The sequence below is a fragment of the Lepidochelys olivacea genome (assembly GCF_965140295.1).
Source record: "Lepidochelys olivacea isolate rLepOli2 genome assembly, chromosome: 1".
Taxonomy (NCBI): Eukaryota; Metazoa; Chordata; order Testudines; family Cheloniidae; genus Lepidochelys; species Lepidochelys olivacea.
Genome location: NC_140411.1, coordinates 209,767,275 through 209,789,189, shown reverse-complemented (window position 1 = coordinate 209,789,189; position 21,915 = coordinate 209,767,275). Strand labels below are relative to the sequence as shown.

General features: G+C 50.9%; 1 protein-coding gene across 3 annotated transcripts in view; it reads right to left on the bottom strand.

The window, feature by feature from the left end:
* Positions 1–3,210: 3,210 nt before the first annotated feature.
* Positions 3,211–21,915, bottom strand: part of WDR3 (WD repeat domain 3) — a 41,999-nt gene continuing 23,294 nt past the window's right edge. For all 3 annotated transcript variants that reach the window (XM_084611080.1, XM_084611082.1, XM_084611081.1), the window contains exons 12-27: positions 19,402–19,495; positions 17,783–17,884; positions 16,833–16,918; positions 15,713–15,848; positions 14,729–14,785; positions 14,140–14,240; positions 13,513–13,624; positions 13,275–13,409; positions 11,710–11,760; positions 10,873–10,938; positions 9,807–9,899; positions 9,215–9,262; positions 7,111–7,154; positions 6,336–6,464; positions 5,167–5,260; positions 3,211–4,471 (exon numbers count right to left, since the gene is read on the bottom strand). In XM_084611080.1, coding sequence (XP_084467206.1) covers positions 4,316–4,471; positions 5,167–5,260; positions 6,336–6,464; positions 7,111–7,154; positions 9,215–9,262; positions 9,807–9,899; positions 10,873–10,938; positions 11,710–11,760; positions 13,275–13,409; positions 13,513–13,624; positions 14,140–14,240; positions 14,729–14,785; positions 15,713–15,848; positions 16,833–16,918; positions 17,783–17,884; positions 19,402–19,495 — 1,504 coding nt within the window. In that variant the 3' untranslated portion in view covers positions 3,211–4,315. The remainder of the gene's footprint in view (positions 4,472–5,166; positions 5,261–6,335; positions 6,465–7,110; positions 7,155–9,214; positions 9,263–9,806; positions 9,900–10,872; positions 10,939–11,709; positions 11,761–13,274; positions 13,410–13,512; positions 13,625–14,139; positions 14,241–14,728; positions 14,786–15,712; positions 15,849–16,832; positions 16,919–17,782; positions 17,885–19,401; positions 19,496–21,915) is intronic.

The following is a 21,915-nucleotide window of genomic DNA, read 5'->3' as shown; positions in this document are numbered from 1 at the left end:
TAAGGACAGAGAGCAGCGCCTCTTGAGTCCTACTTATGGAGGCGGCTCTTCAGCCCCAGTCCAAGCACACAGCACCTGACCCGGCCTCAAGCGCCACATCCTTGGTGCGCAGCACGCCAGCACTGTCAACGCGCAAACCGGTGCTGAGGAAGGACTCTGAGATCCTCCGCACCGCCACAGCTCCACCCACGGGCAGGCTTCAGTGAGGCACTGCTCTCACTGCCCGGTGCCCCGGAAGACAAAGGCCGACAGAGGGCACTCCCCAGCTAGGTCTAAGGACCACATAAGCCACCCTACATCAGGTGCTCAATCGGCCAGGATCCCGTCGACTCATGCCCCAGGAGGGGTATAGTCAAGTCGGGAAACGCACGGCTCACAGGGCTGCCGCCGCAAGGACATAATTCCCCTCCATGACAGAGGCATTCAAGGCTGCAGCGGCCTGATTGGCACTCACGGTGCTGCCCTCACCTCCTAGGAGGGAGAAGTTGCCAGCACCTGGTACGTTCTGTGGACAAGCCAGCGATGATATCCACCATGAGGCCATCCCCATTACATCAACCACTGGCACTGGGGGTTTCTGTGGGGGAACTGCTCCGGTCCCCAAGCTGGCATCGGTCCCCAGCACCAAGAGGCTCTGCTCCTCCCTGGTCATCACAATCAGAGACCTTGGAGTCGGAGTCCTCTTGCTCTAGCAGGAGCAGAAGATCCTGCTCCCACCGCAATAGTCACCCCTACCCGGCACCCTGACAGGGCCAGTGGCCAGGCCCCCAATGGCCCTTCTGGACTCCCATGGCCTATCATCGGCATCAGTGGCCTCACACTGGGGCACTCCACCAACAGCACCAGCTGCTGCACCGTCCTCAGCACCATTCCCAGCACTGACTCCGGCTCCAATCCCAGCGTCTACCATGGCACAGAACTGACAGCAGCACCAGCCGCGGCACTGTCGCTCCTTGCCCCGTGGGGGACCACAGTGTGGCTGAGGGCAGTGATCAGACCCCAGTGCCAGCTGCCTTCTCATCCCCTTTGTCACCGGGTGAGGCGGTGGCGGCCACCTCAACGGCTCCAGCTTTAGAGGACACTAGGGTCCTTCAGCAGGTGCTAAGACGGGTGGCCCAGAACCAAAATATCAAAATGGAGGAGGTGGTGGAGGAAGCTGACTCAATGGTCGATATTCTCTCCCCACCCGGGCCATCCAGTATTGTGCTGCCGCCGATCAAAACAATTAGTGATGCCACCAAGACACTGTGGCAGACCCCGGCCTCGCTGCCGCCTACCAAGAGATACGAGCGGAGGTCCTTTGTTCCTTCGCCTGGGTATGAACATTTGTACACCCACCCCAAAGCCAGACTCCCTGGTAGTGGATGCTGCTAACCAGCGTGCGTGACAGGGCTACCAGGGGCCCTCTCCCAAGAACAGTGAGGCCAAAAAATTGGACCATTTTGGGAGGAAAAAAACTGGGGATTTGCAGCTACATATCGCTAACCATCAAGCAGTGGTTAGCAGATACAATTATAACACCAGGACAGATCCCTGCAGGACCCCACTGGATATGCCTGTCCAGCTTGATTGTGAACTCTTGGAGTATGCTTTTCCAACCAGTTCTGCACCTACCTTACAGTAGCTCCATCTAGGCTATATTTCCCTAGTTTGTTTAGGAGAAGGTCATGGGAGACACTATTAAAAGCCTGACTAAAGTCAAGATATAACAGACTCCTGTCTTGGTGACAAAGATACATGATGCAGTGACCAGAAGTTGAAGCTAGACAAATTCAGACTAGATATAAGGCATACATTTTTAACAATGAAAGTAATTAACCATTGGAACAATTTACCTAAGGTGGATTCTCCATCGCTGGTAATTTTTAAACCAAGACACTTTTTTTTCTTTTAAGATATGCTCTAGTTTAAAAGGGATTCTTTGGGGGGGGAAGTCCTTCAGCCTGTGTTATACAGGAGATCAGACTAAATGATCACAACCATCCCACCTGGACTTGGAATCTCTGACTCTATAACACTGTACTCTGAGCTCGTGCTACAGCTCCCCAAAGAACAAGCAGCGTATTTCAGGTCGGCAGTGCACGGATTATATATTTCAACCTAGTTTATAAAATATATTCTGTGCCTTAAAACAAATAATGGATATTTAGCACTGAGAAGTCCCTGGTCAAGATTTTCAAAACTAGGACCCCTGAAGTTAGTCCCATAAATCCTTAGGTACCTGATTTTAAGTACTGACCACCCAGTAGATTCCATGGGGATCTAGGGTGGTTGTCAGAGAACAGATACTAGACAAGACAGAGCACTAGTGTTCCTATTTTCAGAAAGTCATATGCATGTACAAATCTAGTATTTGTATGCACAGTGCTAGTTATTTGGCCACACACTCACTTGGGCCCACACACCACAGGTGTTCTGTGTGCACAAAGTTGGGTTTTGCAGAAATGGGGGTCAGGCTAAGACTCCTTGGAAGATTCCACTCTGAAAAGTGACCAATGTACAATTCCACATTTAGCCTCCCACCAACTCCGAAGCACGTATGTTCAGTTTACATACAGAAAGAATGGCTCTCTAACTGCTCTGTAAATTCAGTCTGGATCTGAGACTCAAGCTGGTTTCTCTCTAACGTGTGTAACCACCAGTAATAAGTTCTGCAGGCAAAATGCTGCCCTCAGGTACACTGGAGTAACCTTGTTGCCTTCAGTAGGGTGTCTTAGGAGTAACTGCAAAAAGAACAGGAGGACTTTTGTGGCACCTTAGAGACTAACAAATTTATTTGAGCATAAGCTTTCGTGAGCTACAGCTCACTTCATCGGATGCATTCACGAAAGCTTATGCTCAAATAAATTTGTTAGTCTCTAAGGTGCCACAAAAGTCCTCCTGTTCTTTTTGCGGATACAGACTAACATGGCTGCTACTCTGAAACCTGTCATTAGGAGTAACTGAGCATCACGTAAAGACAATGGAACTAATAAAGGGCTCCTCAATTGCAACTCCTTAAAAATCCAGTTGTTGCGTGAGCCAGAGGGAGCCAGCTCTGGGCCCCAGGGCAGCATTGGTTCTGGAAGCCTGAAGCAGCATTTGGTTTTTCACCAAGTACACAGACAGCAGTGCAGCTCAGGATGACTGGGGCCCCCCGCTAGCCTGTTTTATGGAAAGGATCCCGCATATTCCAGACTACACAGACATCCTGACAGCAGCAGCAGCGAATTGATCACTTCCGTTTATTTCAGCAATAAGCAGTGATTTAGCCAGTACATGACAAGTACAAAAATGGCATCAATTCTGGACAGTGGTAAATTCCTCATGAACTGGAGTTAGCGCGGTCTCCACGTGCTAAGTGGAGCTGATAACTCTACAGCACAGTGCAGGGCCCCTCCTCCAATCCTCTGTCCTCCAGAAGGAGGCCTACCAGGCTTCATAGCTGGCACCAAGGAAGTTACGAGGAGAGACAACACACTGCCTGACATCGAGCTCCAAGGAGCTGTTCTGACATTGAGGAACTGTTGTTCGTCTGTCTGTAACACTTCAAAGGGCCAGGGACGGGGAGAGCCAGGCCTTGTATCAGTCCACGGGAATTCAGTCTGACCACACGGCCTGTGTCCCTGTAAGCCACTCCCTGTTGCAACATCAGCACAAAGTCTTGCCACCTGCCCCTTTGCACACTGGCATGTTACAGGAGCAGTTTGCAAACTACACTCAGGGCTAGTCTACACTGGCAATGCTAAAGCGCGGCTTGTGTAGTCCCGGCAGAGCGCTGGGAGAGAGCTCTTCCACTGCTCTACAAAAGCCACCTCCACAAGAGGCGTAGCTCCCAGCACAGCTCCCTACACTGGCGCTTGACAGCGGGGACATGTGCTGCGCTCAGGGGGGTGTTTTTTCACACCCCTGAGTGAGAAAGTTGCAGCGCTGCAAATTGCCAGCGTAGACAAGCCCTCAGTTAAAACACTGAGAGCAAGTCATATCTCTATGGAGGAAGAAATCAAGCCATTTCTAATGGCTGCTGGTCTAAGGGATGGGCTGCAGCTTTGAGGCCAGCCTCAGATTCAGGATTCACATGTAAATGTACCCAGCAGAGTACAGGAAGTTCCATCGAAGCCGGAGAACGGGACACACTCCACCCCAGGTTTGTGACATGCCCTGGAGGGAATTAACACACACTCTGTGCACACAAGAGCAGGAGCAGATCTGCTGGAGTCCGCTTCAGTCACTGAATCAGAGACTTTCAGGGCCCACTAGCCCTCAGAAAGGCTCCCTCACACACATGGAGGCTGCATGAGCCCCGCGCTCTGCCCTGCATTATGGACAGCAAAAGCTAAACCATCGCAAGAACCAGCTTCTCTTTTTTCTTCCTCTTCCTCCTCTTCTCCTCAAAACGGTCAGTCGCATCAGCAAAGAAAGTCACCTCGTCCTTGGCCTCAATCTCTCTCCTCAGGAACTGCAGCCCAGCCATATTGAAGCCCAGCACATTCTGCAGAGACAGATGGTCAGTGCATTTCTGGGTATTCCTCAACCGTGCTAGTGGCAGGGAGTCACCATCTCCCTAGCCCACATACACACGAATGCTTTCACCATCTCCGGGAAAGGGGCAGCCAGATGCAGCCCCACAGATTTATGCAGTGCAGCCTACAGCCAACTTCATCAACACAGCAGAATGGGCAGACCCCAGCCACAGCTCACAACAAGAGGGAGCACTGCATTCGGGGAGTTGGAGTCTCTGTTCTCCACTCCTCTGTATTAAAGAGCAGGGAGCTACAACCCCCTTTCTGAAAGTTAGCTAGCAATTAGGTGACTCAGCCCTGGTAGAACACCACCTCCCCCACTCCGGGTTACTTGTGAATCACGTCAGCCCATGGCAAAGGTGAAGATGGTTTCCCTTTCATGAGAGGTTTCAGTGTCCTGTGTACAAAGTACATTCACACTGGAGAGTAAAGTCTGAACAAACCCCACAGCAAAATGAAAAGGGGATGGAGCCACTGTGTTATAGCCAGGAACCAGCCTGCTGCCCCCACATGCAGCAGAAATATGACAAAGGGCCAGGCTACTGGAAGGCTGGGAAGAGTCAGACGGGGACACTGGACTTTGAGACAAAAGCAATGCCTTCTGTAACCGTTAGTACAGTCACTATGCCAGAGTCTGGGCAGGGGGGTCACTGCAGATACTCACCCTGACCTCACTGACTTTGGAAATGGTGGTTTTCTTCAGATTCTCGATCACTGTCATGAGCAGCTGATTGCTTGTGATGCGCCCAAAGTGTATCCTGAAGAACAAGACAGGCAGAGAGAGCACCCCAGTTAGATGCAGCGTCCCTTGCAGAGTGACATTCTGATAGGCCAAGAGACTTCAGTAGGAGAACAAAGTGAGGGCTTTTCTTAATTGTGTTTACGTGGTGCAGATCCCACCAGGAGATGGATCAGAGTGCAAACGAATGAGATCAATATTACAACAGAGGTGGACTGGAAAAGAAACGGGGGCTATTTCATAGTTTCTTTTTACAGCACAGCGGCTAAAGACCTAGGCAGCTGCTCTGGGTGAGCTGGATGTGAGATGCGCTATCAGCCCATGCTGGCATGAGGGAATATCATTCTCAGCTTCGTCAGCACTTCAGAGCTCTGAAATCTCAAACACTGACACTATAGCTGGCAGCCCCGTCTGGGCCATATTAGCCAGACCCATGTTCCCTGTCCTGACCCAGCCTGGCTGCGCACACAGTCCTGACAACAGCCCCATCACATATATTGAGAACGATGGGACCTTTCCTCCAAAATACAGAGGACACAGGACCAACTCTGCCAGGCAGGACTCCAGGGGAAGAAGAGAAAGCTCAAGTACATTCTCCACAGGCCCAAGTAAGAATGTACTTCATCCCGCAGTACCTCAGGATCATCCAGACCTACCCCGCATGCCCATGTGTCCCTTTCGAGCATGGCAGGTGCCCAGAGAAAGTAATGCACTCCTGCTACACAAGGAGAAGGACAACAGGCATTCAGGTGAGCACAGCTGGGGGAAGTGCTGGCTCACAGCCCAGGAGATCAAAGGCCCCTCACTAGCTACAATGCAGGCAAAGAGCAGTGGGTCTGGCTGTCTACACAACACCCTGCTGCCATGTCTCAAACTAGAAGGGGCCACAGGGCATTTCAGGCCCAGACAGCCCACGGTCTCTCTGCAGAACCCGTCTGCTAGCACGAACTGCCAGGGAGCTTGTCCACTAGGAACTGGAACAAGATACCACTGCCTCCCTCTCCGTTTCATACATTCCACCACCCAGGCGTCAGATGCTGGTAAATGCTGGATTCAAACTAGTGAGTGAGGTGAGAGAACGACGCCTGACTCACCTGAGCAGAAAGAGAAGCGCACGGCAGAGGAGTTCCACCTCCGAGCCCCGCTGGATGTGCTCATTAAAGAGCACAAGCAGGTCAGGCACATACGAGAAGGGCAGCACCAGCAGAGACTCCTCCAACTCACTGAGGAGAGAGTGCAGAGACAGGGATGACTGACAGCAGCCATGGACTGCACCAACAGCCGCTGCTCTGCAGCAGAATGGGCCCCAGCGAGGCACGACATGCTGTGCAAAGCCGCTCAGCCTTGTCACGGTCCAACCTGGCAGCTCCCCTCTCTGAGGAAGGAGACTGGGAAGACTGACTGAAGAAAGCCAGGACCATTTGGATGGAATACAGTTTCTTCGACATCACCCAGGGCAGGGAGCAAGCAGAGAGCATTTGGGTGGGAGACAGACCATCCTGCCCTGTGGGAAAGACGCTAGACAGCTCTGCCTGCCCGGAACATCTCGCTGGCTTCCTTCCATTCCACTGAGTAAAAGAGCTCCTGGCCCACCTGCATGGCCCACTCTCACCGCGGAGGAATGATTTTTACTCCCCACTTGCAGACACTCTACAGCCACAGCGTGCACTCATTCCCAAAGAGGTGGCTTTCGTAACAGAATTACCCATGAAATACATTAAACGACTTCAAGTCTACCAGTGACATTCACACCAGTCTTTCTACCACTGCCCACCTCCAATATAAGTGGCCAATCCAAGACTCCAACTAGAGCCAGGCTTCATTGCTCAGTAGCAAGCCCTGCTCAGCAAGAAGCCTCATGAGACTCACCTTGACTTGACTTTCTTGAAAACTTCTAGCACATACACCGAGGGCTGTAACAGAAGGAAACGGCATCAGCTTGGCATGTCAGGAAGTGCCCCGAGGGGAGCACTAGATCAGTGGTTTTCAAACTTTTTAGACCCTTTCCAAACAATGTAGTCTACTGCATACCCCCATCTGAAATAGGGTCATAATATTCCTACGATTAGATTACCACGTCTTACTCACAAGTCTTCATGGCCTTGTCCGCCATTACAGGATTATTCTCCCATTCCCCCCTCATGAGAGCTTGAGTCCCCCAGTTTGAAAACCACTGCACTAGATTGAATGAATCTCAAAGCATGTTACACCTCTACCCCGATATAATGCGGTAAAGCAGTGCTCCAAGGAGTGGGGCTGCTTTACCGCGTTATATCTGAATTCGTGTTACCGCAAGCAGTTCCTCTGCCCTCCCCTGAGCGCGCCGCAGCTCCGCTTCTCCTCCCTCCCAGCCTTGCCGTGCCAATCAGCTGACAAGCTTGGGAGGGGGGAGAAGCGGAGCTGCGGCGTGCTCGTGCAAGGCAGCGGAGTGGAGGTGACCTGAGGTGGGGGGTGGGGGGGCTGCAGCAAGTAAGGGGGCAGGGGGCACAGAGGAACCGCTCCCCGCCCCAGCTCACCTCCTTGCCGCCGCTGCTCCGCTTCTCCTCCCCCCCCTTCCAGGCTTCCCGTGCCAAACAGCTGATTAGTGCAGGAAGCCTGGAAGGGAGCGGGGAAGAAGTGTGGCAATGGCGGCGTGCTGGGCTGGGGAGCGGTTCCTCTCCCTACCCCGATATAACGCGGCCTCACCTATAAGACGCAAAGATTTTTTCGGTTCCCGAGGCCGCGTTATATCGGGGTAGAGGTATAGTTGTAAAAACACAGGAACATGCTTTTAAGAGGTGTTAAATACAATCAGAATGAACAGAGATACAGAAAGCCACCGCACTTCCCATCCGCTGACAGTTTGGGATACAAAGGGCTGCTCAGGAGATGAATGAAACAAGCTGCTTTCAAAAAACTTTAGTACTGGTGAGATTTTTGTAATAATTTAGCAGGTTGAATATAAAGTGTTTCTCCATTTTATACAAGTTCTGCAATTTAGTGGAACAAGTTTGATGCAATATGGATAAACACCATTTACGCTTAAGCTGTTAAATTATATAAAAAACCTCACAAAAACTAGTTACCTAAAAAGTGTTACTAGCCCCAGCTCCTCTCATTCATCTGCTGAACAGCACCTCCTGGGTCACAAATTGCACAGCAGACTAGGCCTCCTGCAGGGAAGTAGCAGGAGGAAAAAAAGGGAGCTCCATCTCAGAAAGAGATTCAAGTACCATCCACTATCCGAAGAGAATGAAGGAGTGACAAGGGGTTTCTAAAGGGTGACTGAAAAATTCATTAGCATGTATGTAGAGATTTTATAGACCTGTTTAACACAGGAGGAACAAATTAGGCAATGGCATAACAACTGGAATATAAATGTACACACAAGCTCAGAATGTTTCATTTCAATGCACTATTATACACAAATACACACCTTCTAGTATCTAGAAGTGAAAATTGCCCACTGGGTTACACGAGCACATCAAATGCTGTAATAGTGACATTCTATATTTACATGGAATTTCACTTAAAATATCTTGAGAAGCCTAAACAAGAAGTGCAGAGTTTGAGTCCCACCAATCCTTTCAAAATGAGTCTGCCTAAGGCAGAGCTCTGCATTCTACTCAGGACCACCCCACCATGGCAAGAGCAGAAAAGCGGCTGTAGGACCTGGAACTTCCATGGGTCTCCTAAAGAAAAACTGGCTTCCAGCTACTATTGTTACATGGTTCACAGCAACACAGCAGACAGGCCTCCAGTCAGCAAGAACACTTCAACAGAGAGCAGATACTGCACCTGCCAAACCCACAGAGCATTTCTGAGCATGATCTGACCTCTCAAGCGCTCAGAGTCGACGGTCTGGGCCCAGATTCAGAGCTTGCCAGCACGATGTAATTTTGCTTCTTGAACTCATGAGCGTGAATGGACACCCCAGGACCCAGAGTCCCAAGAGCAGACTGTGCACAGCCCATGAATTGGGCATCTCACTTACTGAAATATTTCCATAGGCCTGGAGGATGGGGTTGACAGGAAGGGGAACCTGCAGAAAGGGAAGGGGTTAGAATAAGGCAGGTACATGCACACACACACAGTTTCCAGTAAGAGACAAGCACACGGTCAGGCCTTTACCCGGAACTCCCCCCACACAGAGAGGTGGTTTTCAGTAGCCAGAGCAGCATAATTCTCAGAACACACAGGGCATTCTGTCTTACACATCTCCATTCTTTCCCACCCAGCCAGCCATCAGCCACCATTATAACTAGAAATAATGGGATGACGGTAAGAACGAACAGCTAGGCTGGATGGTAGGGAAAACCTCCTGGCAGAGATTTCTATTAGGCAATAGAATAATCTCCCCAGGGGAAGTGGCAGAAGCCCCAGTGCAGCCCAAGACATTAAAAACCAGAAGAAAATGCACTGTTAATTGCGCAATAGGGAATGATGCTGCCCTTCTGCCAGGAGATGGATTTCACCGACCATCTCTAGCTGCCACAACTCTTTATTTGCCTGCTTAGCTTCCACCCTGAGGAGATGGAGCTGGCTGGACACATTCACTGGGTATATCCATGTCCAGGTGTCTTCACCTCTTTCCCAGCAGCTTTACATATGGCCTGGTGCTCCTTTAGTTTTGCAGTCTCTTCTCTGTACAGCTCGATGGCTTCCATGATCCGCTCAGCCTGTGCAGAACAAAAGCAGCACATCAGCCACATCAGGAGCTGAAAGGCCCGGTCAAAGCAGAGCTCACGTCCTGATTGGGAGGATGGGGAGCAGGGGTGGGGGAAGCTCTTATTTATCAGCTTAAGAGCATTCCATGAGATTCCAAACATGGCACCACTGACCACTTAGTATGTAGAAACCATGTGACCTGCACTAGCCAATCAATCAACATTCAGGATTCCTCAGCTTGCGGAGGTGCTGTTTCTTTCTCAAGGTGCTCCTCTGACATCTACAGGCAATTCCAGCCTGCTGTCCAGCAGTAACTCCTCAAAGCACTCTCCTTTCAAAAAGAACACCGGACTGGTCAGTTTTGACCATCTGTAGTTTTACTTGCTAAGGTAAGAGTAGCCAAGCCTCAGAACTGATTGCTGCAGGGGTCGGAGAGATCCCCAGGACTCCACCCTCCCACAGCATTGTACAATTGCCAAGGGGCATTATGAGACATTTCCACCTTCTTCTGAAGTATCGGGGATTGGCCAGGAGCAGGATGCCTGACTGGCTGGACCAACACACCCTGATCATGCACAGAAAAAAATCTATGCTTCTGGTGGAGAGTCCCATTACCACAGAGCATGCCTGCGGAGCCAACTGGCTTAAACAAAAGAGTATGCAAAGCTTTTAATTCTGTGTTTACAAACAGGAAACAGATCCATTCACCCCTGGTGCCTGCTGGCTGGGTGGGGAATGTCCCAGAGAGGGGAGATGGCCTCAGTACTGCCCTGGGAGGCACCAACCTGGCACATTTCTGGACGGACACAAACTCCTCCTCTGGGCTGAGGTGACCCTGCTCTGCCTGATTAGGGAAAGTCTACTTCTGTGCCCTATATCTCAGATGTCTGCTCCTCAGAGCATGAGCCCTTCCAGGGAGTCTGCTGGCCTATCAGTAACACTGGAGAACAAAGGAAAGAACCAGCAACACCCACACTAACTTACCGCTTTGACAGTTTCAATGGTCTTTTTTCCTGCTAATCCAGTCTCTCCCTGGGTCTCGCCAGCCACCTGCAAGACACAAGACATGTCTCAAGCTACAGTCCTTCCCACTAGGCAGCAAAGCAGCTAATGCAGCCCCCAGGCAGCTCAACCCTCTTCCACAGTCTACATCCCTGCTGCATATTAAAGCTCAATGTCTTCCCCTGCCTCTCATGTTCTTGGCTTTCCATCAAGTTCCCTGTATTTACACTGGTAATGGATTGATATAGAAATAAACTGCTTTCAGCTCAGAGTCCCAAAGCACCAAACTAGTATTAACCCTCATGGCCCCGTGAGAGAGGTGACTTTCTGGATAGGGAAATATAGGCGAAGAGAGCTAACCAAGGTCACACAGTGAGGCTGTGACAAAGTCAGCAAAGGAACTCAAGCCTCCTGCCCTAATCACTAAACACACTGCTTCCCATCCATTACACATAACAAAGACACTGAAGAGCCAGGCCTCGGACACTGCTGACCTAGCATGGATTTGAACTGGTGATGTACGAAATGGAGAGAAGGCAGGAACTGTGATTCACAGACTGTAGTTACTATACTGGAATAAGGCCAGGACCCCTCACTCTTGCAAGAAGGGCCCAGAACTCCTTAATGAGTGCCTTGGCTTTCAGTCTCCTCTAAGCCAGCATCTCCAGTGGCATGCTGCCCTGAGCTCCACACTGGGCCAGTACCAGTGAACTAGATCCTCCCAGCATTCCTTACAGGTCTCACATAAGTACAGATCCAGACGAGCTCATGAGCATTTTAGTCTGCTTAATATTCTGCTGGTCAGACAGCTCTACTCACCACAGGCTGATCTTCCTTAGCCACGCTCTCCTCGTATTCAGCTTCCCTTTGCTGCAGCGAAGGAGAAAGCAATACATTAACATGGGCAGGTAAAACAGCGAGAATGAAAGCGTTCAGCTTCCTCCCAGGAAAGCTGTGGCTTCGTGTGAACCTTGCCGCCCAATCTCAAATCTGGGACATCCCTAGCAGGGTGCCCAATGCAGGCTCCCAGGTTTGTTTTCCTCCAATGGCCCAGCATGAGCTCAAGATGCCAACACCAAGGGTTTGACTTGCACAATCACACCAGTGCTCACCACAGCAGGGCTGACTGAGTGACAGCTCTGGCATCTGCTAGGCAGGTGGGGAACAGGTGTGCAGGCTGGGCACACGGGCAGCCCGAAGAGATCGTTAGCATCAGCTAATCAAGCCGAAATTAAGACAATCCAGATACAGCTGCTCCCTTCTGAGACATCAGCCCATCCTGCAGGAAGGAGCAGTCCCAGCAGGGCACTGACTGGCACCTCGCACACTAGCACGGCCCTTGCACTGTTTAATCCATCCTCCGCTCTCCAGAGCTGTGGCTTCCCCACGGAAGTGCCAACTCGCTGTTCTTGATGCATGAAGGAGATGTATGATAAGCTCCCCTAAGAAAAGGGCATCTACCTCCCTCTGGCAGGTTTATATATCATCCTATAGCCACCAGCATTTCGAATGGGCAGTCCAGGGGTATTGAGGTCCTAAGGGTCACAGCAAAATCCCCACAGAAGAGTCAGGCCAGACATCACTGACTCTCAGGTTTCCTCCTCTGCACATGCTGTCAGGCACTCTCTCCTCCACTGGCTCTTTGGGGAGTGCTTTGATGAAGAGGTGAACCCTGAAGCACAAGTTCAAGAGGCAAGGTAGGCCTCTGCCAGCTCCCCGTAGCCATAGGACTACTATTGAGAAGGTGCTGCCCTCAACTCTCTCAGTCCTGTGTCTGTTAGTTGCAGTGATGACCACAGCAGCCATGGCAGGCCCAGGTGGAGAGGAGCTTGCATGGGCCTCACACTAAGGAACGGAGCAACCTGTGCACACTGCATCTAATTAACAAACTCCCCATTGCTGTCACTGATGGAAAGTGCCCCAAACACCACGGAGGGCAGAAAGTTAAAGAGGGGCCTGAAGAGCTTAGAAAGACTTGAAGGAAAAAACAAAAGGAGAAGATGAAGCCAGTACTCCTGGGGAAAACAAAACATCTATTTGGAGGGAAACCTGGGGAGCAGCATAGCAGAGAGCACGTTAGCTAGGAGTCTGCAATGCAATATAGCAGGGAAAGAGAAAAGAAAAGACAGCCAGTGCAATTTTGAGCCACCTGAAGATCATGCTGGAGGCAACTGTGCCTTTCTCTACAGTACTACCAATCCCCCAGAATACTCCAGTCACTTCTGGACATCTCACTCCCAGACACAGGTAAACAGCGAGCTGAGATCTCTTAGGTGCTGTGTAAGATCCTCTGAAGATTAAGAAGGGGCATTTAGTGGCTGAGGAGAAACTAGGGGTGGAATTGTCTCTTGTAGGAGACCACAAGGAAAGACTAATGCTCTTACCATCTCCCTTTCCTCTTCCAGGATTAGTGGCTCCCTTGTCCTTTCCCAAAGGCGCAGGGATTTATCATGAGATGAAGACACGATGTAGTCTCCGCTCGGACTGAGTGCCAAGCACCACACCTCCTGGTGGTGTCCCTACAGGTCAGAGGGAAGAGATGAGACAAGACCCCCACCAATTCTCCCAGTCATTAGGGGAAAAGAGCTGCCCAGGCCTCAGTCACTCTCTGAAACCCTTTACCTCCAGGGTCTGGATGTGCTCAAACTTATCCGCATCCCACTGCTTAATCTTGTGGTCCTTCCCGGCCGTGAAGAAGAGATGGGACTTGTGCACAAACTGGAGGGTCATCACACTGAAGAGTGAGAGAAAGGGATCGCCATCACACAGGCAGAAAAGGAGACAGTGAAATATCTGAAGCCAACACCCTTTCTACAGCAGCCCCCTCTCTGCCTGCCCCGTGGGAGCACTCTCTGGGCATTGCAGGGACTCCAGGAGGTAGGGGGAAGAGATTTACCAGACTACGACATCAGCTGTACCAGCCTCTGCTGCCTTCCGCTCTCCTGCGTGCTCTACCCCAGCGGAGCTCAGCCAAGCTTCACAGCAGGGCACAAGCACCAAACAATGAGCTGAAGAGCACCAAGGCTCAGCGCTGAGGAAGCGGGGAGAGCCGGAGCACCACAGACCAGTGCTTCAGAACCACTGCTCAGGAAGGTGCACCCGTCTGCTCTGGTGCCTACGCAGTGCCACACACAGGAGGCCAGGGGTCCACATCCCACCCCTGCAGGAGCACTGGAGAGACGTCACTGCCAGGGCAAAGATCAGTGGATCTGCAGGGAGGAGTCTGCAGCTCACCACACCAGGGCCTACCTGTCATCGTGAGCAAAGAGAGATCGGTGACAGTCGCCGAAGTCCAAGCCCCAGATCTTCACATTCCTATCAGCAGAGCCAGTTGCAATTAGGGCCCCGTCCTACACCAAGCAAGGCAGAGAGAAGGGGCATGACTGACCCGGAAGGAATGACAATGATCTCTGAGCTGGCCACTAGGACTGAAAAGTACATGACTAATGAGCAGGGGCCCCAGAAACAAGTCTCCGTCCACCAGGAAAGGACATACAGCTGTATTACATCCCAAAGCAGCCAATGGGGGACTGGGAAATGTTGGGGGCGAACTCGACAGAAACTTTCCCCCACCCAAAATTCACTTGTGGGTTCTTGTCATGACCTAATCCCACAATCCTTTGCAGCCAACAAAGGACTGTGGAATGGGTGAGGATTAGTTTGGGTCCTATCAAGTTCGGGTGGATAGTTGGGTGGTTTTTAAGTCCAGCTAAGAATCACCATTCTAGGAGGGCCCTGCCTAGCTCTATTCCCAAGCAAGGCTGTGGTCAGTTTTTAAGGCCACAAACATCGGCAGAATTCCAGAAGATCTTTTGTGAGCAGCCCCCACTTCACTCACATAGGAGATATCCATACAGAGCACTGGCAGCTTGTGTCCATACAGAGACAGGAAAAACTGGAAAGAAAGAGGAAATGGATCTATTTAGAAACACTGGGCATAGCACTTTGAAAGCCTGCTGCTCTGTCCCGAAATCCCCTACATTCAGAGGTGCCTGCGCTTCCAAACACCTTCACAGTGAAGGTTAGCAGCTGGCCTATGATTACAGGGAAGATGGCAGGCAGCTGATACTGTTAGAAACAGTACCCAAGATCACTGACAGATCAGAGAGGAGAGAGCACCCGTTCCTTGGCTTCCTTTGTGTATTTGTCAGCATTTTATGTGCAGCTCCTAACCATCATATGTTGGTCTGTTTCACTGACTAGCCCAAGGACCATCTAACTGCCAGGCACTATTCACAAAAAGGGAGTGTGCTCTCACATGCAGGGAGGCTCTCCTTCCTGCATTGGCTTCAGAGTTTGGCACCCGTGTGTTGACTGGAGGAGAGCTGTCAAAGGTGCTCTAGCCCCACCCGCAAATCTCTTCACAGACACAGGGAGGAGGAGCAAGGGAAAGATGGGAAGGGAGCCCACAAGGCACCTGCACTGAGTGGGGAGGGCACCACTGGCCTTGCCCTCCTGTGCAGCTAGATGTTTGTAGCCAGGGGAGGGCCTGATTCCCCCCCCAATTTAAATGCAGATTTCCCACTGAATTCTGGCCAGTGTTTGGTGGGATTTTGGTCAGTAAATAGGGACCAGAACCAGAAGTCAGCAGACTTCCCCATTTGTTATTACTGGCCAGCTAATTACTACATGTCCCCCTCCCACTCTCCCCAGCCTTACATTACTGCTTCAGGTACCATTCCCATGTAACAACAGTGACTGCACCAGGTAAGCCTGTAGCTCTGCTCCAGCAACCAAGCCACACCTTTCCAGGCAGCTGCCTCACTGCCCCCCACACCAACTCTCACCCCAACCCCTCCACGCAACCCAGGCAAGAGGCCACCTTCAACGTGTCAGTGTAGAATATTTTCACAGTGCAATCCAATAAGGAGATGGCCAGCAGCTTCTGGTTGGGGCTGTAACGCACACAGAGAACGTCCTCATCCAGCTGCAAGATGCGCGTCTGCTTCATGGAGAGCCTAGCAACGGCCAAGAAGAAAATAGCATCATTGTCCTTGCACACAGAGCGCCAAGGGTGTAAACACAATACACAGCCACCTTCCTTGGCTCTTGGAATGAAGCAGGACTGAAATGAGCCACAAGCTGTGCACATATGGATTTCACTGCCCCATCTCTCACTCACCTATACGGAGAATCTGACTGAGAAGAAGTTTCAGGGAAGCTGGAAACCAGTGACCCAAAAGTGACTTGAATTCAACACGGCAGGGAATAGATTCACAGAATGCAGCAAGCAGCACAAGGCCACTCAATTTCAGTTTGGGAAATTAAGGGAGTATGGTGCAATGAAATGAAGCAATTAAAATACGGAAGGGGGCTGGGGAATCCCATGAGAGGTTGTGAGTAGGACTCAACAAATCCTCAGCAACACAAGACTGCAAAGAACATGGAAGCCGGGCTGGCCAGAAAACAATTCTGCTTCATGAAAAGTTTTGGGCTTTCAAAAATTTGTTTTCAGTCAGATGCAGAATGAAAACAAGAACGTGCAAAATTTCTCCTGAACAAATGAGAGAGACCCTTCCCCAGAACACCCGATTGCCTGGTCAGGGCACTCACCTGGGATGTGGGAAACACAGGGTCAGATCCTGCTCTGCCTGATTTGGAGCAGGGACTTTGAGTGACTCGCTCTAAAACCTAGCGGTTAGGTAATTCAAGCCTGGGTCTCCCACATGCCAGGTGAGAGTGCTGTAAATGCTAGGCTGCAGAATGAATCACTGAGATGCTGTCTCACTCAGTACCATCCTGAACCTGAGAAACCTTCCCGATGAAGAAGTTTGCCAGAACAGATATTTGTTTCCACACATTTCAGTTTAGTCTCTCACACACACACACACAGAGCACGTGTTACCAAAGGCATCCAGGAACAAAACTAAGGCCAAACCATCAAGCAGGGAGAAGGAATGCAGAGATGGAATGCTGCCTCCAGAGAGGCTTTTTTCTCTCACCTCTTTTGTGTGCCATTCTCGTCCTTCACCAGCTCAAACTCCCAAAACTTGACACATTTATCAGCACCTCCTGTTACAAAGCCACGCTGAAAGAGAAAAGTTTAAAATTTAAGCAAGTGAGAGCACTTTCACTGCACTCAGGAAGAATAATACACCCAAAGCAAGGTCCTTACACTTGAAGAGCCTTTAGCTCTTCAGTTCCAGACCAGAATTTAAGTTCATAAGACCTTAAGACCCAGCCTAGACCTTAAGTTCCTACAACATGAAGGTTAAGAGCAGATTACACTGACCATTGGTTCAGTTAGAACACAGAACTTTTATTTACTGTGCAGAAGACACAAACACATTTGGATTTCAAAGGCTTTGGCAGACAGGGGATTTTTTCAGGTGGAATGAACTTAAGATGGTGGAGTGGGCAGGATAAATCAAGATGTAGCCTATACCAGCAGGCTGTCTCGTGTACTGACAACCTTCCGGAGCAACTTGACTGATTTGCTGTAGATAGTGGATGTGTGTGTATGCTCGTTGTGTAGGATGAAAACCCATTTGACCATATTATTGCACCTAGAACTTTATCAACCACACAGAAATGGACTGCTTGTAGAATCGCATTTCCATTACACCACTGGGATCAGTTATAAAGTCTTCCTACTGCTCTAGGATCTGCAGATGAGAAGTGTTCCAGAAAGACAATGAGCTGTCACTGTTTTGAAAACACAGAAAATGACACCCCACACTAAAACAGCAGAGGGCTATTGGTTTACTACCAAGACAGGTTCAGGTGTGCAGAACTGAACAGCAGAATGTTTTATAATGCCGAACAAAAGTGCGGAGGTGATAAACACCCCCCACATCAAAACCCTACAATGCCAACTTCTGCATCCTCAAAGCCACCCCTAAGACACAGGCTTCCTGAGAGCAGCGCAGACCTACCACTAAAAGAAAGTTACCTGGTCGGGTGAAAGAGAGATGGACCACAGGGCCCCATCGTGTGCTGCAAGTGTCTCCAGCAGACTCCCGGAGGCCAAATCATACAGCTGCAGCTTCCCTGTCTGGGGAGACAAATTAACAGAGAGCAAGTCAGCAACTTTATTCTGTCTCCAGTACATGCCAAGACAGCTTGAGATGCAGTGAACAGGTCCAAAGCCCAGTCTGCAGGCCTGTGCCGCAAACAAGGTGTGATAACTTGAAGCATAGCGTCCCAGAGACGGAACGATTTGTGATTAAAGGAGCAAGGATCCCAGTGGAGAACAAGGTAGCCAACAGGAGAGGAGCCCAGCTAAATTAAAGAGACATAACAGGGAGGGGGAACATGGGAGCTCTCAGATCAAAATGAAGTGTGAGAGGAACATCCTGGTGCCAAGGCAGAATCCTACTGGAGGAATGCACCAGCTCCATCTATGGACTCAGCACAGAGGACACATTTCTGACCTGCAGCATCCCCAGCTGTCCCTGGCCTGGAATCTCTACACGCAACTCCACTGATACACCTCACTCCTGACCTGCTGCACTCCAGTCTGTGGCCCGCAAAGCAGTAAATAGGCACTAGACACAGCCAATCACCAGGGACCCTGTTTACACTAGGGACATTTTCAAAAACATCCCACCATTGCTAACACCAGCCAGCTCAACCCACACGAGCTACACCTAGGGCAGAAAGGGCACCAACTGCCACAGGCACTTTCAGCACTAAGTGAATCAGACATGCTCTGAAAAGGGCTACAGGGCAGTGGTAAGATCACCAGGGACAGCCCATTTTCATTAAGGCTGCCCACGTTGCTAACACAAGTGGAGCTGAACCAGTACTAGCAATGGTGGAAGTGTTTAGGAAGGTTCCCTAGCCCAGTGGTTTTCAAACTTTTTTTCTAACGACCCAGTTGAAGAAAATTGTTGATCCCCACAACCCAACGGAGCTGGGGATGAAGGGTGTGGGACGGGCTCAGGACTGGGGCAGAGGGTTGGGGTGTGGGGGTGAGGGCTGCGGTGATGAGGAGTTTGGAGTGCAGGAGGGGGCTCCGAGTTTGGGGGGGCTCAGGGCTGGGGCAGGGCGTTGGGGTGCGGAAGGGGGTCAGGGCTCTGGGGTGGGGCCAGGGATGAGGGGTTTGGGTACAGGAAGGGGCTCTGGGTTGGGGGGAGGAGGCGGCTCAGGGCTGGGGCAGAGAGTTGGGGTGCCATCTTACCTCTGGCAGCTCCTAGGCAGCAGTGCAGCAGGGGTGCTAAAGCAGGCTTCCTTCCGGGAACCAGCCAATGGGAGTGCAGAGCCAGTGCTCGGGGCGGGGGCAGCACACGAAGCCCCATGGCCCCCCCATGTAGGAGCTGGACCTGCTGCTGGCTGCTTCCAGGGCGCAGTGCGGTGTCAGAACAGGTAGGGACTAGCCTGCCTTAGCTGGGCAGCACCGCCGACCGGGTCTTTTAATGGCCCTGTCAGTGGTGCTGACCAGAGCCACCGTGACCCAGTGCCTTCCATTCCATGACCCAGTACTGGGTCGTAACCCACAATTTGGAAACCACTACCCTAGCCTAGTCAGGGGCTAGGTCTCAAGGGGAGCTCCAGGAGGGAGCCAGTTACCTTAGTTCCTATGATGACCTGCCGATCTCCCGGGACGAAGAGCGAGCAGAGCGCATATTCGCACGCCATGGTCCGGATACACTGCAGAGTCGACCTGTGGGCACAAGCAGCATGCGAGATTCCATCGTTGTGTACAGACCTTGCCCCTTTAAATGAGCTGCGTTGCTAAAAGGCCTTTCATACCAATTGGCCTCTCTCTCATGCACTGTACAGGAGGCCAAAGATTACAGCACCACTGAGGGGGACAAATCCATCTCAGAGCCTGGCCCTCCAGCTCGAATGCTGCTACCCCAGCACAGCACTGAAAAGGTTTCCCTATAAGCCAACTGGGAACACAGTCAGCCCCCAGCTCATTCTTGTGAAGAGGGACAGGAGAACAGCCCATGGCAGCAACAGGGTACTTCAGCCAGGAAGGAGTACCAAACTGTGGGGTATTATGAGCCTGTCAGGGCACATGCTGAGCCCAGCAGGCTTGTGAGAGATTGCACTGGCTGGTGTAGGACAAGTGCCAGGTAGAATCAAAGCCTCCGTGCACAGTTTAGCCCATAGGAAGGTTAACTGCCCACCCAAGTACCTCTGTGATGCTAGATCCAAACAGAAAATCTATGGGATCCCCAAACCTGCTCCCTATACCAGAGAGAGAACTGGGAGACTGCTACCTCTCCCTCACAAAGTAACTGAAAACTGCTGACTAAGAGAGGGGGGAGCAGGGTGGGAGGAGTTCTCAGAGGATAGCCATATCCCAGGGGAGTAGCATTTGAGGAGTCAGTGATGGTGAGGGAGCTCTGCGATAGCATTGTGGGTTAGAACAGTGACCCAAACAGTCCAACGTCCTTTCTCCAACAGTGGCTGGCATCAGATACTTCAGAGAAGGCACAAGAAAACCCAAGGCTATGTCCATGGGTGAAGTTTTCCCTAGCCCCACGCAGTTAGTGGTTGGTTTATGTCAGAAAACACAGGATTAGAATCCCACGGAAAAATAATCAGCACATGTGATTTTTTTCACCCCACACCTGGCAGGTACTCTACAAGAAAGAGCCCGCAATGGGAGGAAAACGGCACCACTGCTAGCCCTTCCTCTGCCTGCACCTCTTGGAACACTCCACGAGACAGGCATCCTGACCCCGGAAACTTCAACACAGGTTCTGGTCTTGACTTGCTGGGAATGCCGCCTGCATATCCCCACCAAAGAAAGCCAGGCAGGGAGAACCACCTGGTACGAGAAGTGTCTGTTGGTGGAGTCCCTCAGGAAGCTGGTAAAAGAGCTGCAAGAGGTGGCAAGGACTTCATCGACAGGATGCACACAGACACATCCAGGATGGAGGATGCTAGACAACCTCAGATAACTACAGCAGCACCAGAAGAGGAAAGAGAACTAGCTACTCCACAGGAAGGAGACTGGTCGAGCCCACATCCAAAATGCAACAGAAAGACTGCTGAGGATCATCCGTCCCTCTGACCACTAACCCATGCTGCTCATCCATCTGGGCCCTAATGATATTGCCAGGTATGACCCTGAGCAGATCAGCTGTGATTACAGTGCTTTGGGAGCAAGGGTGAAGGAGATGAGGTCCCAGGGGTTGCTCTTGTCCTTCTTCCCAGTTGAGGGTAAAGGCCCAGGCATGGATATGCACAGTCTGGAGAGGAATGCAGGGCTGTGCAGATGGTGTTGAGGGGAGGGCTTTGGCTTCCTTCACCACTGGATGCTGTTCCGGGAAGAAGGACTGCTGGGAAGAGGTGGGGTCCACCTGACCCAAGAAGGGGAGAGTATCTCCGCATGCTGACTCACCAACCTAGTAAGAAGAAAAGGAGTACTTGTGGCACCTTAGAGACTAACCAATTTGTTTGAGCATAAGCTTTCGTGAGCAACAGCTCACTTCATCGGATGCATACTGAGAAAGTGGAGAAGATCTTTTTATACACACAAAGCATGAAAAAATACCTCCCCCCACCCCACTCTCCTGCTGGTAATAGCTTATCTAGGAAAGCTATTACCAGCAGGAGAGTGGGGTGGGGGGAGGTATTTTTTCATGCTTTGTGTGTATAAAAAGGGGTGGGGGGAGGTATTTTTTCATGCTTTGTGTGTATAAAAAGATCTTCTCCACTTTCTCAGTATGCATCCGATGAAGTGAGCTGTAGCTCACGAAAGCTTATGCTCAAACAAATTGGTTAGTCTCTAAGGTGCCACAAGTACTCCTTTTCTTCTTACACATTGTACAATGTGCACATTGTAAGGAGAGTGATCACTTTAGATGAGCTATTACCAGCAGGAGAGTGGGGTGGGGGGAGGTATTTTTTCATGCTTTGTGTGTATAAAAAGATCTTCTCCACTTTCCACAGTAGGCATCCGATGAAGTGAGCTGTAGTTCACGAAAGCTTATGCTCAAATAAATTGGTTGAGCTCTAAGGTGCCACAAGTACTCCTTTTCTTTTTGCGAATACAGACTAACACGGCTGTTACTCTGCAACCTAGTAAGGAAGCCTTTAAACTAGGTTCAAAGGGGGCAGGTGACA